The sequence below is a fragment of the Carlito syrichta genome, unplaced genomic scaffold (genome assembly GCF_000164805.1).
Source record: "Carlito syrichta isolate Samal-C Ts95f unplaced genomic scaffold, Tarsius_syrichta-2.0.1 Scaffold86271, whole genome shotgun sequence".
In the NCBI taxonomy this organism is placed as follows: domain Eukaryota; kingdom Metazoa; phylum Chordata; class Mammalia; order Primates; family Tarsiidae; genus Carlito; species Carlito syrichta.
Genome location: NW_007030367.1, coordinates 159,672 through 172,074, shown reverse-complemented (window position 1 = coordinate 172,074; position 12,403 = coordinate 159,672). Strand labels below are relative to the sequence as shown.

Here is a 12,403-nt window from a genome sequence, read left to right as displayed (position 1 = left end):
AGATAAATTCTGGGTTTTTTTTTTTGGCCTTCTCTCACCCCTGTATTTTCTAAAATGCACTTTCTTGATTCATATTTTTGTTGTTGTTTGTTTTTTAACTGATGTGTCCTAAGCCGCAGACAGTTAAAGAAAGAAATCTGTAGAAGGAAATGTATTTGTGTTTTCATATGAACATAGAACTGGGAACAACTAGGATGATGTTCAAAATGGAAAAGGAATCCCATATAACATTACACCCATGCTGTTTGCAACCCGAGTTCCAGGAAATGTGACAACACAGGAAAAGAACTTTCACCTTGGACAGCTTTTTGAGTGGTCACAAACCTAAGTTTCTCTCCTTTTAAGGTAAGAACCTTAACAGAGAATTCTTAATAGCCCTTTAATGCTCATTATTGTTATTACTACCTATCAAATCAGACTTTACGTTGGTGAAAACTACCCATGGCCTTACAGATTATGACTGGCCTCTCTTCTTTTTTTTTTCCCCCCCCAGTTTTGGCCAACCTTCTGGACTAAGAATCTTTAATCCTTTCTCCTGATTTCTCTCTGTTTCTTTTCTGCCTGCCCCATCTGCACTTCAAATTGAACATACTTTATAAAATGATGTCTAGGCAGTTCAGTCATGCTATTGAACAGAAATATTGGACAAAATGTATTTTAAGTATTTTTTAACTAAAAGCTAATGTGGAAATGTTGGAATATATACCAGTATAAACGTATTAAGGTCAAGATTGTATTCAAATAGAATTTTAAAAGCTATATCATGTTCCTTCTACTAGAAATCTTAAGTATATAATTCACCTTCAAGTCATGATGTAATTAGATTATATTTTATTAGACATTCTTTACAAAATTAAAATACTGCTATTTTTACATGCACAGAGGAAAATCAGCCTGGATAATTATATTTAGGCATTCATTAAAACCAACCACAAAATAGAGACACTTTATTGTGTCATTTATCAACATACTTGATATGTATATCTAAAGTGCATTATGTTACAAAAAATATAGAAATTCAGCAGCACCAAGATACATTTACAAAATAAATACATCAGTTGACAAAATAAATTATGATAATGTGATAATAATAATTGGATTAGCCTTGGCAAAAAAAATATTCACAATGACCAATGTGCAGTTTCATAGAGCAAAGGGGAGACAGTTTTATTTCAATGCATTTACAGTATCTACAGACAATAAATATTTCTAATACTTTCCATATGTTCACTATTACAGAATTCTGCAATATGTCTGTGGAAGGTCTCTGCTGAAAATTTCAATGCCTCCTGCAAAAAGAAGGAAGGGAAAGAAGAGAAGAAAGCAGATTACTTCTCTTTATAAATGAAACGACATCAAATAAAGCATATAAACTAAACACAGAATCACAGTAGAAAGAGATTCAGGGGACTCCTTGTAAATATCTCCTATGGGAGGTGCCTGTGGGATCTGCCTGACTGTCCAGAACCTCTGTTACAGGCAGGGTCTTCAACCCGTCTAAATGATCCATGTGGTGCAGAAAGGATCCTGCGTTTGTAATTATGCTCTGTCGGAAAAAAGATACCCTGTGAGAATTTTCCAAAGCTGCCAGTTGGCAAGTTTGGGAAGGGAAAGGACACATTTGAGAACTTGGAAATAAGGCTAGGTCAGGCCATTCAGCATCAAATGAAACTCACTTAAAAGTTTATTCCCCAGTGATGCTGACTTAGACAATCCAGAGTTTGTTTTGTTCCGGTGCTCATTTGGTCAATCTCTCACTAACATAATGTACTATGGTGAGGATACTGAAGTAATGAGACTTTGAGTAAAGGATAGATGGATGTTTAGTTAAATAGAATGTTTAGTTGATGATATGATGATATCTGTCATTTCTTTAGCAGTCTTTAAACACCAGTGAATGAAACTATGACTTTAGTTTCTAAAGTCAAAACAAAAATAGAATCATTTGTCTTTCACTCTGCTGAGTTTTTGAATGGATCCTTCACTAGAAGTTGTGAAAGTCTATTCTAAATGAGAGAATAACTAAGAATAAATGGATTTAAAAGTATAAAATAGTAATCTTTTGCATCACTGTGTCTGTTTTATTATCCAGAATAAGTTACCACTTGGGATTGACATCTTTTCCAAGCTATCTGAATGCTGTAATGACAGTGTTTTTTAAGGTGCAGAGTTTTCTCTGCTTTTCTCTCTCCTTTCCTCTTCTCTTTGTGTGTTCTACTTCAGTGAATATGTATTAGTTTCTGAGGAAACAACTATAGAATGGAATTTGATTGACTGCGTCATTGAATTAACAGTCAGAGTTTTAAATGGCAGACATGTATAGGGGTGAAACTACAATACAGCAAATCCCTGACAATTTCAAAGTTCTATGTGCAGCTTAAAGAAAGAAAAGTAAATCGAGCATTTAGAGTGCTTTAATGTCTTAAGGAACCCACTTATTGGTTTTGGTTGGTGTATTAAAATAGCTCCTAACTGCAGAGAAAAGAAGAGTTTAAGATTCAAATTTTAACTGGTAGATAGATGTGGATGGATGTTATGAACAAGGTTGAAAAGATAACCTCAAAACTCAATAATTTGTATACTGTACTGATTTTTAAATTCTCTTGTACTAAATGATATTTAGTGAATTGGACTTAAGAATAACACAAGCAAAAAGAATGAATAGTATTTTGAACAATTATTTCTTCAGAAAGAAAAAAAATAAAGGACCAAGGAAAAAATTTTAAATTATTATCACACCCTGCCTAGTTTGCTTGTTCCTTTTGATTTCTCCTTTAACAAAGGCTCCTATTGGAATAGCCACATAAAATATTTAACATGACTTAAAAGTATATGTGTATGCTTATTATATGTATATATGGCAACACTTTAAAGTTCCAGCTCTTTTGACTACTGAAAAGCTTTTTATATTTTTCTAAATCAATATTTATCAAGGCAAGATATAATTTCTAATAAGTGAATCATGCTGTATCTGGATATCTCATTTACAACATCAAAAACTTCGAAATGTAATTCCCAAATTTAAAGCTATATGCTTACCACTAAATGGTTCATGTGAGCGCAAATGGACAATTTTACCTCCGTAGTTTCTTTTAAAAAATACTGCATTTATTATAACAAAGTTCATGTTTGCCATGTCATTAGAACTCTCAGATCATCATATAATAATGCAAGGAGACCAAGGAGAGGGCATTAGTAAAAGACTGGGTCACTTATACAACTTTAAAATAGTTATTCTGAAAAGATTTGACTTGGATTACAAAACTTGCATGGTCCCATACATTCTCATCAATACATTTCTAGTTGTTCCTACCTCTGATGGGTTGTGTTGGAAAAGTGCCAACATCTGGCTGCCAAAAAAACAGTTCTTCCCATGAACATCCCTCACAAACAGGGAAAATAAAACCTTCTATTTCTTTCAGTCCTGGCTCTGCATTTGATTAGGCCATTGCCTAATTTTCACTAGACTTACTTTAACCAAGGGGTAGCTTTGGGCATAACAATTATTGAGTGTTGCTACTCATTAATTCTCTAGATACTTAAAAAGCATTTCAAATTTTAAATAAATAAAATCCATAAAATTATCTGTACTTCTGTGTGTGTGTGTGTGTGTGTGTGTGTGTGTGTGTGTGTGTGTGTGTGTGTGACAATAGATAAAAATAGGTTTTGGCAAAAAATGTAGGGTCCTTGCATTAGTTATAAATATGTAAAGTTAGGATCATGTCTTAAAATTCACTGAATATGTGCAGTGAGCCCGAATCTACAGGGCTTATTATCCCTTATAGATCCATTAGAAGTTTGCAGAATAGGTCATTCATTGTGTTATAGATTTTTCTAGTGCCACTGCCCACTGATTACTGAAGCTGTACTACTTAGCCAATATAATTGCTATTTTATATGTGATTTAATGATGGGTTTGTCAACTTAAAAAGAGAAATAATGGTAAATAAGTTCAAACTTCCCTTTGAAACATCACCCTGTAATTCTATTTGTACCAGAGGCAGAGGAAGGACCTGGAGAAGTAACAAGAGATTCTTAAAGTAGTGAGATTATTAATTACATATGATGTGTTCCTAGGCTGTTTTCCTTTTTCTTTCAAACTCAATAGAAGTGCTGAGTCAAAAAGTAAAAAATATACAAAGGTCCTATGAATGGAAATGCATGGATAAAGAAACAGCACTAACAAAGCACTGTTCTAATCATCAGAAAATTGGAAAATAAATCCAGTTCTTGGGCTACCTATTTCAATTGTAAACACTATGCAGGTACCTTAACTGTGGAATGCCTTGGCTTTCTATTTTACAGAATAAGATTAATATTTTCTACCTTCATGCTTCACAGAAATGCGCCTAGCCCCATATATATTACAATCAGAACTAGGTCTAAAAGCAGCAAAATGATAATATGTTACAATTTATTGATTGTTTACTGCATGACAGGCACTAAACCCATATATAATCTCATTTACTCTTCACCCAGCTCTATGAGGTTGGTATAATTATTATCTTATTTCACAGAAGATGAAAGTGAGTCTTAGAAAGATAGAATAATGTGCCTAGGTTGTGAACCTAAATAAGTTCAGATCCAAGACTTGAGCTTATGTTATTTAACACCAAATCTGTGAATGTTATTATTACTTGAATCTCTGAGATAAAGATAAACAAGCCACATAAATGTAAAGTTTTACTATTCCTACAGCATTACCCTAGAAAAATTATTTCAACTTGTTAATGGACAAATGATACATGAAAAAAACTTACATTCTTCCAAGTCAGTACTTAAAAATTTTCAGAAACCATTTCTTTTCCATGAGCTGGTAGAAACCAGACTTATATTTTATTAGAGTTAAAGCATGTGCCTAAAAATGTTTTAATTTCTTTAAATTAGAATAAATTTAAAATTTAATTAAACATATTTAATTAAATAAAAAGTGTGAATGGCTCAGAGTTGTTGATGGTGAGATACTGTTCTGCAGTGTTTGTAGATAATATAAAAGCCTTCTATATTCTCCCCTGAAGTGAAAAAAAGTAAGAAATAAAAAGCTATCAGGAAAGTTTGCTAGGTGTCAGGGTGGCAAGGATAACCACACTTCTCCAGCAAATTCTGAAGATGGCCACTTGTTTCTGAAGCTCGAATAAGAAATAAAATTATTTAGTAGAGTAGTAAAGAATTGGTGTTGGGGGTTTGGTGATGGAGAAAGAGAAGCCTCTGTGTGTGTGTGTTTGTGTGTGTGTTGAGGGGAGGGAAAGACACAGCTTTAAGACAATATTCTGGCCTATCTTGGTTTTATAAGCTTTTAAGTTGTGCAGCAATTGACAGAAATACAGAAAGGGAGAAAATTCTAGGCTTGTCCAAGCCAAAGCAGAAGGAAGGCTCCCAAACCCAGCTGAGAGCACCCAGAAGAGGCTGCGGGTCAGAGAAGCCTGTTACCGTGAATCGAGCTCCAGCGACGTTGTGGAGGTGTCAGACAGGTGGTCCCCTTCTAGCCCACTCCCGGCCACTCCAGAGTTTAACCAGGCAGAGCGAGTTCGCCGCTTTTTCTTTTCCTGTTCCTTGCGCTTCCCAGGTTTGCCTTTCTTTTTCTTGCCAGGTGTCTTGAGCGGCTGCTCTTTGTAAGTCTCCACTTTGTTGGTTTCCTGAGTTAAGTATCTACCCTCGTCATCAGACCCGAATCGAACTGGGTGGTTCTTTGTGTTGGGAGCAGGTTTGGAGTTAGGGGACACCTCCGAGGTAGCTCTGATTTCAGCTGTGTGAATTTCTGCAATCAGATTTTGAAGGAAGAATCGTCGCCGTAAATCTTGAATGGATTTCCCCTTGTCATGGAGGAGCTGGTGTTCAGACACAGCTCTTTTGCTTTAAGAAAAATATATTGGGGTGGGGGAAGGGAAGAAAACAGTTAAATTTTAGTTGTTGGCAACGAAGACATGACTAAATTCTGTTAGCTGTCTAATGGATCTACTACAAGCTGGGAGGGTAGCAACCTGGCTCCCAGGGAAGAGTAATGAGGGGTAAGGGAAAAGCTGGCACTTCAGAGGCTCCTGCTCCTGGTCCCAGTTCTGCCACTCACTAGGCTGTGATCTTTTGGGCCTCATGGGCCTCAACTGTATAAAAGGCAGGGGTCAGAGTCAGGATTTCTATGCTCTCTTCCCAATTTAAAATGCTACAGCTCAGTGATGCTCAGAAATGGACAGAGACCACTGAGCATCTCTTCACATTTTTCAGGTTCTGTTGGGAAAATAAATCCAGAAATCCCAGCCAGGGAAATAAAAAGGAGGCTGCTTCTACCTGAGCATTCTCCCAAGCTTGAAAACATACATATACACTGTTGCCCCATGACAAAATAATAATAATGAATCTCAAAGAATAGCAAGCTGTAAGAGTAAAAGCAAACAAAGGCTGAAGGATGAAGTGAGCTGTGAGACCTGTCTAGGAAACCATCTGACTAACAGACTGAATTTTAACATTTTAGACTACCAGCTACCAAAAGCCTACACTTGAAGGCCGTCAGAGAGAGGGAGAGGGAGAGAGAGAGAGAGAGAGAGAGAGAGAGAGAGAGAGAGAGAGAGAGAGAGAGAGAGAGAGAGCGCCAGCCAGCACATGTATTTTTCTGTAAAGTAGTGGGTGGTCTCCTTAAAATGGGTTTCTTTGTGTGCTTAAATTAAATGAGAGCACTCTATTTCTTCTATGCTTCACCTTTTCTTTTTTTACATTTAAAATTTCAGAGAGCATTCCCCTTAGTACGTAACTGAGAACTTCACTTTTCTCCTTGCTCTCTCTGTCTTAACATATCTCTAGGAACAAGTATGTAGGCATTTTTCTGCTTAACAACACTCTAATGAAAACATAGTAAACACTCTAATGAAAACATAATAAATAATTCTTTATGAAACTTTTAGATGATATTTTAACTCTTGCTTAAATGTCCATCATGCATTCTTTTATTACTTTGTGTGTACATTATTAACCATTATTAATACATTATTAAAACATTAATCAGTCATACCATTCCTGCTTCAACTCTATACTGACTCCAGTTTCTACCATTGGTGTAACCCTCCAAACTGACTTGTCCTCAAATGTATCTGAGGGTGTTTCACAGGGATACTTCTCTTGTGTTCTTCCTTTCCTGACACAGTGGTCTGGGACCCTTGTTGCCTTTGTTAGTACAACCTCTTTAACTCCTCAGAGAAATATGATAATAATAAGTAGCATTATTCCCCTTCCTCATTCTATACATGGGGAAAGAGAGGTATAGAGAGATTAAATGACTTGTCCACACAATGAGAATTAAATGAAATGTTCACACAATGAGAATTGGCAGATCCAGGGCTCTAGAAACTAGGTCTTCTATTCTAAAACCAAGATTGCATTTTCAGTTTCCTCAAACCTTTCTCCCACCAAAGCCAAAGCTGAAACGTCAACAGGATCCTACGTTGACTGAACAAGAGGGTCTGGGCATAGGGTAATAACCACAACAGTGGGCAAACTAGAAGGTTATCCATTTCTTTGAAGATCAAGCCTGCTGTCCAAAAAGTCCATTTTCATCACCAAAATAAGGAATTAGGATTCCTAGAGTTTGGATTATCACTGGATAAATGAGGCAAAGAAGGAATTAAGAGATGAAAATACAGTCATCATTTTTCTGGCTCTTCTAGCCAGAATGTCAGTTTCCTTTTAGTATTTTAGTGTGTGTACTGACTTTAAGCCATGTAGCTTGTTCAAAAAAGACATGACTTAATGGAAAGGAATTTAACAGGAGCCTGGTTTAAATGAGGCATGAAGGAGTCCCTCTTCCTTTCTGAAGGTGCCACATGTGACTAGATTAAAATTCACTTACTCTGTGGTAATAGTTAGTATTCTGGAAACTTTTAATAAGCTACAAGTTTGAGGCTTTGGTTTAATGTATTTATATCCTCTAATAACATTTAAAAATAATAGGACTCATATAATTGCATATTTCATAAGCACTGCAGTTTAATAAGTATTTTTCAGAAAAATATCACATTAAAAAGATGTTCTTAACCAGCAATAATTTATAGTATTGGGGGCTTTTATTTCTTTCTTAATTCCTGGCATATACCCTCCTCATTTGTATTGCTCTCCAAATGGATAATATAATCCATTCTAGCTTAACTCAAAGGCACAACCTTCAATGGTTGGTCTGTTCTAATCAAGCCACCATTGCTCATGCCCCCTCTGATGGGTATATATGCTTGCCATCTTGGCCAGCCTGTCAGCTGTGAGTCACAGTGCTTTCCTAACTCAAGAGCTGCATTTTCCCAGGATGGTTCTCATGGGAAATGCAGCAATCATTCTATCCCTCTATTTTATAAAAGCCAACAATATGACACAACTTTGTTCAGTTTAAAATAGTACATCTCTTGTGAGGGACAAAGCTTTGCATCTGCCTTTTAGGGGAAACTCAGTATATTAGAAAACACAAATTTTCTTAAATACTAAATCTGAAATCTTGTAAAACTATTTACTTAGTATTTCAAAGATTTCTGCATTTAACATACTGTAAAGAATGAATCTCTGATTAAGAGATTACATTATTAGATGGTCAGGAATATAATGGTATCTCTATAAACTAGATATATATCGGTAATGAATAATATATTTAAATTAAGGAGGTCTTCAACTTAGATAATTCTGGAATATTTAAGTTGTAAATATAGTCTCAGTAATAATCTGTTACTCAATATGTCTGCAAATATTACACAGCACAATGGTTTATGTGGCATTTATTATATACCTAAGTTACAAAATGGAAAAAAAACAACAACCAAGTACATTATGCCCTATGGTCTTCCTTGATTATTGAAAAAAATTGCAAAAATTTGGAGAAGATGCTTAGCACAGGTAACTCTAACTTCAGTCAAAACACAGCTCTTCTGCATTATAATCACATTCAAGGGTGTTTTTAGGGAGGATGAAATTTCTAAGGAACTATCAAGGAACAGAGGGCATAAAAGGTGATGGAAATTTCTCTTCCCACACAGGAAGAAGTAACATGCTTGTAGCTGATGCTAGACTCCTAAGGAAGGACTGTGCTTGAGAAGAAAAGTTCTGTGCTACATGGAAGAGACAGGGTTAGGGTGTTAGAGTTAAGATGACTCACTAGAAGTCCCTTCCAACCCAAATGACTCAGTCAAAAGTTATGCTTTTCATTAAGTGGAGTAGACCCAGTCTGGCTCCCAAGCAAATCAACCAATGATGTTTTAAGTTTCTGAATCTGCTGGGGTTCCCTCTCTAACCTAAACACAGGTATAGTCACCTGTCAAAAGCCTTGTTCATCTGTACAAGAACATCCTTAAGCCTCACTTTCCAATATTCAACTTGTCATGCTATAGCCTCATTAATTAAAATCTTTTGGATTAACAGGTCCAAAAGACTTACAACTTATAATTGCCTCCTTTCCATGCCTAGGAAGTCTTATTGTTATGGTAGTTTCCTCTCCCTTAAAAGTTAACACCTAGTTAAAAACAAAAACAAAAATCCAATACTTCTAAAGCCATTTCCTTAATACTTGGTGTGAAAATTGAGGAGTAATATGATTTGATTACATGTTAAAATCTCTTTCAAGAAACTAGCCTGATTTAGCATAATAGTAGACTAATGTTTTGTCTCGCACACAAAATTCACTGTTACTTGGCAACAATGCAAAAAAGACTTGTTTTTAAAAACTCCATTTGGCTATAATAATTGGATGAAACATCTTCATCTACTGATGATTTCAGCCTCCATGAAAAACCATGGTTGTAATGTGATGATCTATTACCCATTAACTATGAGAATGTTTTTGTGGTAGTTTTATAACCATCTGCTGAGTGTGAGTGTTTAACTACAATATTAGATTTCACCCACAAACAAAACTATAACAGTCTCTGGCTGCTAAGTGGTTTCTGATGTGTATTTTGTAAGGTGCGACAAAGAAAGAGTTAACAATAACCTTTAAGACAGCCTAGCAATACTTTAATGCCATAGCTGTGGATTTAATCATGGTTCATTTACTGTTTCTCAAAAGAGAAAACAGGTATTTCTTAAGCAACTTTAAAGAAAAAAATTGGCTCTGTTCCAAGATAGTATTTCTTAGCCAAATAAATACAGTATTTAAGTGTGCCTTTAAAAATTGTCTTCTTCTATATTTATATATTTGTATGAAATGATTGAATTTAGCACACGTGACAAAATGAGCAAAAAGTCTAAAGACAGTTTTCAGAGATACATTGGCAAAACATTGATTTGAAGAATACAATGAAGCTTTATCTTCAGTACAATGTTCTACACAATTTGCCTTAGGAAATTCATAATAGATTTTCATTTTGGTGCCAAGGTTCAGACATGTCTAAAGTAATTTCACTTAAGGATTTTCTACTCTAATAATAATAGACCAAGGGCACATATAAAACAGTTGCCTTTTTGTACACCCTTGGGAATTTACAAGAAAGCACCATGAACCTGATTGTAAATATTAGATACTGCTATTTTTACTGTTAGTGTAAAAGTTTCCTTAATTCCTTCTTCAGAGTCCAACTCTTCTCAATTCTCAAACTTTATCGTTTCCCCATCCTGAACACTGAGTCCGCAACTTAAAGATCACCCAAAGATGGTGTTACACACATCAATGGACTGCTAGGTCCAACAGATTATTAAGATGGTGCTATTCCACCACGCTTCCAACTTTTCAGTCATACAACATGGTGATAATTTCTCTCGTGTGCTCAGATGTATGATTATTTCCAAGTCGAAGTTATCCCTAAAAGAATCAGCAAGCGAGAATGCCAAAATACAAGTTTTCAGTCTACAATACAAATATTTGACTTCAGATTAAAGAACTGTTACCAATAATTCCAAGGGGGGGAAGAAAGTTTCCACACCTAAAACTCATTTTGGAATCAAGCGCTCTAGCTTTCCTGGACTGTATCAATACTAACGTTGGAGTCGTGCCACTGCAAAGTTGTTACTACTTTATTATATAATATGCTTTCATTATGTAATATGGTCCCCTTTTATATGCTTAAAATTATGTCATTCATAATAAAATTAGATGTAAGGTTTTTGCTTTTCACATACAAACTGCCACCCACGTTCAGTATGTATACAAGCGCGCACAGATTTATGTCCCCAGGATACCTCAGCTTTCTCCGAATTGCAAAAACTTCCCGGATCCTGAAAGTAACCCCTTTCTTTCACAAGAGTCAGAGGATCTTTTCCTAGAGAAGGTCCTGGAAAACACTCCCTCTTATGGAAACACACATTTTAAAAAAATCTGTCTTTCGCCAGTCTCCCTTAGAGGTTCAACCAGTTCTTCCCGCCGGGTTGGAGGATCCGGGCTCAGGCTCGGCAGGTAGCCGGATGACTCCTCTCTCCAACTCCGGCGAGGCGCATCCGTGACCGCGGTGAGCCCTCGGCAGCGTCCCAGCCTGGCAGCCTCCCCCCGCCTGGATCCCTAGCCCGGACGTGGGGAGGATGGGACACTTACAGCCGGCGGCCGAGCCCCTCCACCGAGCGCCCACAGGAGGGCACCGAGTAGCTCAGCAGGAACACCGCGACGCTCCACTGCTGAACCAGTCTTCGCAGCATCGTATCCGCTCGCGCTCGGGACCTGCAACAGAGTGGAAAGGGACCCGAGGTGTCAGTCCGGACTCTCCATCTCCCCGCGCCACTCCGCTCCCCCTTTTAGCCTGCTCTCAAACAGCCTCTTCAATATCCAGGGCATCTCCCAAGCTGCAAAGAAAAATAAAAATAAAACTTTTCTCTGGAGCCTCTCAGCACTTACTTATTTAGGAACCAGCGACTCCAACTGCGCTTTCTCCAAACCGCACGGGCGAAAAAGAGACCCAAAAGGGAAAAAATAAAAAAAAAAAAAGTAAAAAGAAATCCAGAGGCGCTTCCTCTGAAATAATAGCAAAAACGAGATGGTTTTATATATGCATCGATGATGAGTAGTGTGTTTACACGTCTCCCATAGCAATGTCTAATTAATCTGGCCAGCAGTTCTCCTGGGTTCGTAGAACAGGGCTAGCCCTCTCCTAAAAGAAGCAAGTCTCCCCCCTGAAGTCAGCTTCTTTGCGCACCAGGCCCTCTGGTTCCAGAGCCACTTGTAGCGAGCCCCACATATATATACATAGCCGTCCGTCTACCTCCTCTGGTGGGCTGGTTGCTTCCGGAAAGTTGATTCCACACACCCTGAGAACAAGTTTCAAGTGCGTGTGTCGTCGATCAGGAGGGCCAGGTGGCGGCGAGGGCGGGTCAGTCGCGGCGCGGAGGGGCGGCGGCGGCCGGGGCGGCAGGGCAGCCCCGCGTCACGGGCGGGGAGGCATGCTGGCCCGGAGGCGCAGGTTGGAGGCGAGTTGAAAGCCCGGCCGAGGAATGTTCACACGCTCCGAGGCAAACCTGC

The 12,403-nt window shown here is 37.6% G+C and overlaps 1 protein-coding gene across 2 annotated transcripts in view; it reads right to left on the bottom strand.

Annotated features, from left to right (window-relative positions):
• Window positions 1-809: 809 nt before the first annotated feature.
• The window catches only part of PTHLH (parathyroid hormone like hormone), a 13,905-nt gene continuing 2,311 nt past the window's right edge, over window positions 810-12,403 (bottom strand). The window contains exons 3-6 of one of the 2 annotated variants that reach the window (XM_008057087.2): window positions 12,147-12,399; window positions 11,486-11,608; window positions 5,431-5,853; window positions 810-1,289 (exon numbers count right to left, since the gene is read on the bottom strand). In XM_008057087.2, coding sequence (XP_008055278.1) covers window positions 1,280-1,289; window positions 5,431-5,853; window positions 11,486-11,586 — 534 coding nt within the window. In that variant the 5' untranslated portion in view covers window positions 11,587-11,608; window positions 12,147-12,399 and the 3' untranslated portion in view covers window positions 810-1,279. Of the gene's footprint in view, window positions 1,290-5,430; window positions 5,854-11,485; window positions 11,609-11,782; window positions 12,400-12,403 lie in introns of those variants that run through there. The other variant, XM_008057095.2, reaches the window with a different exon arrangement.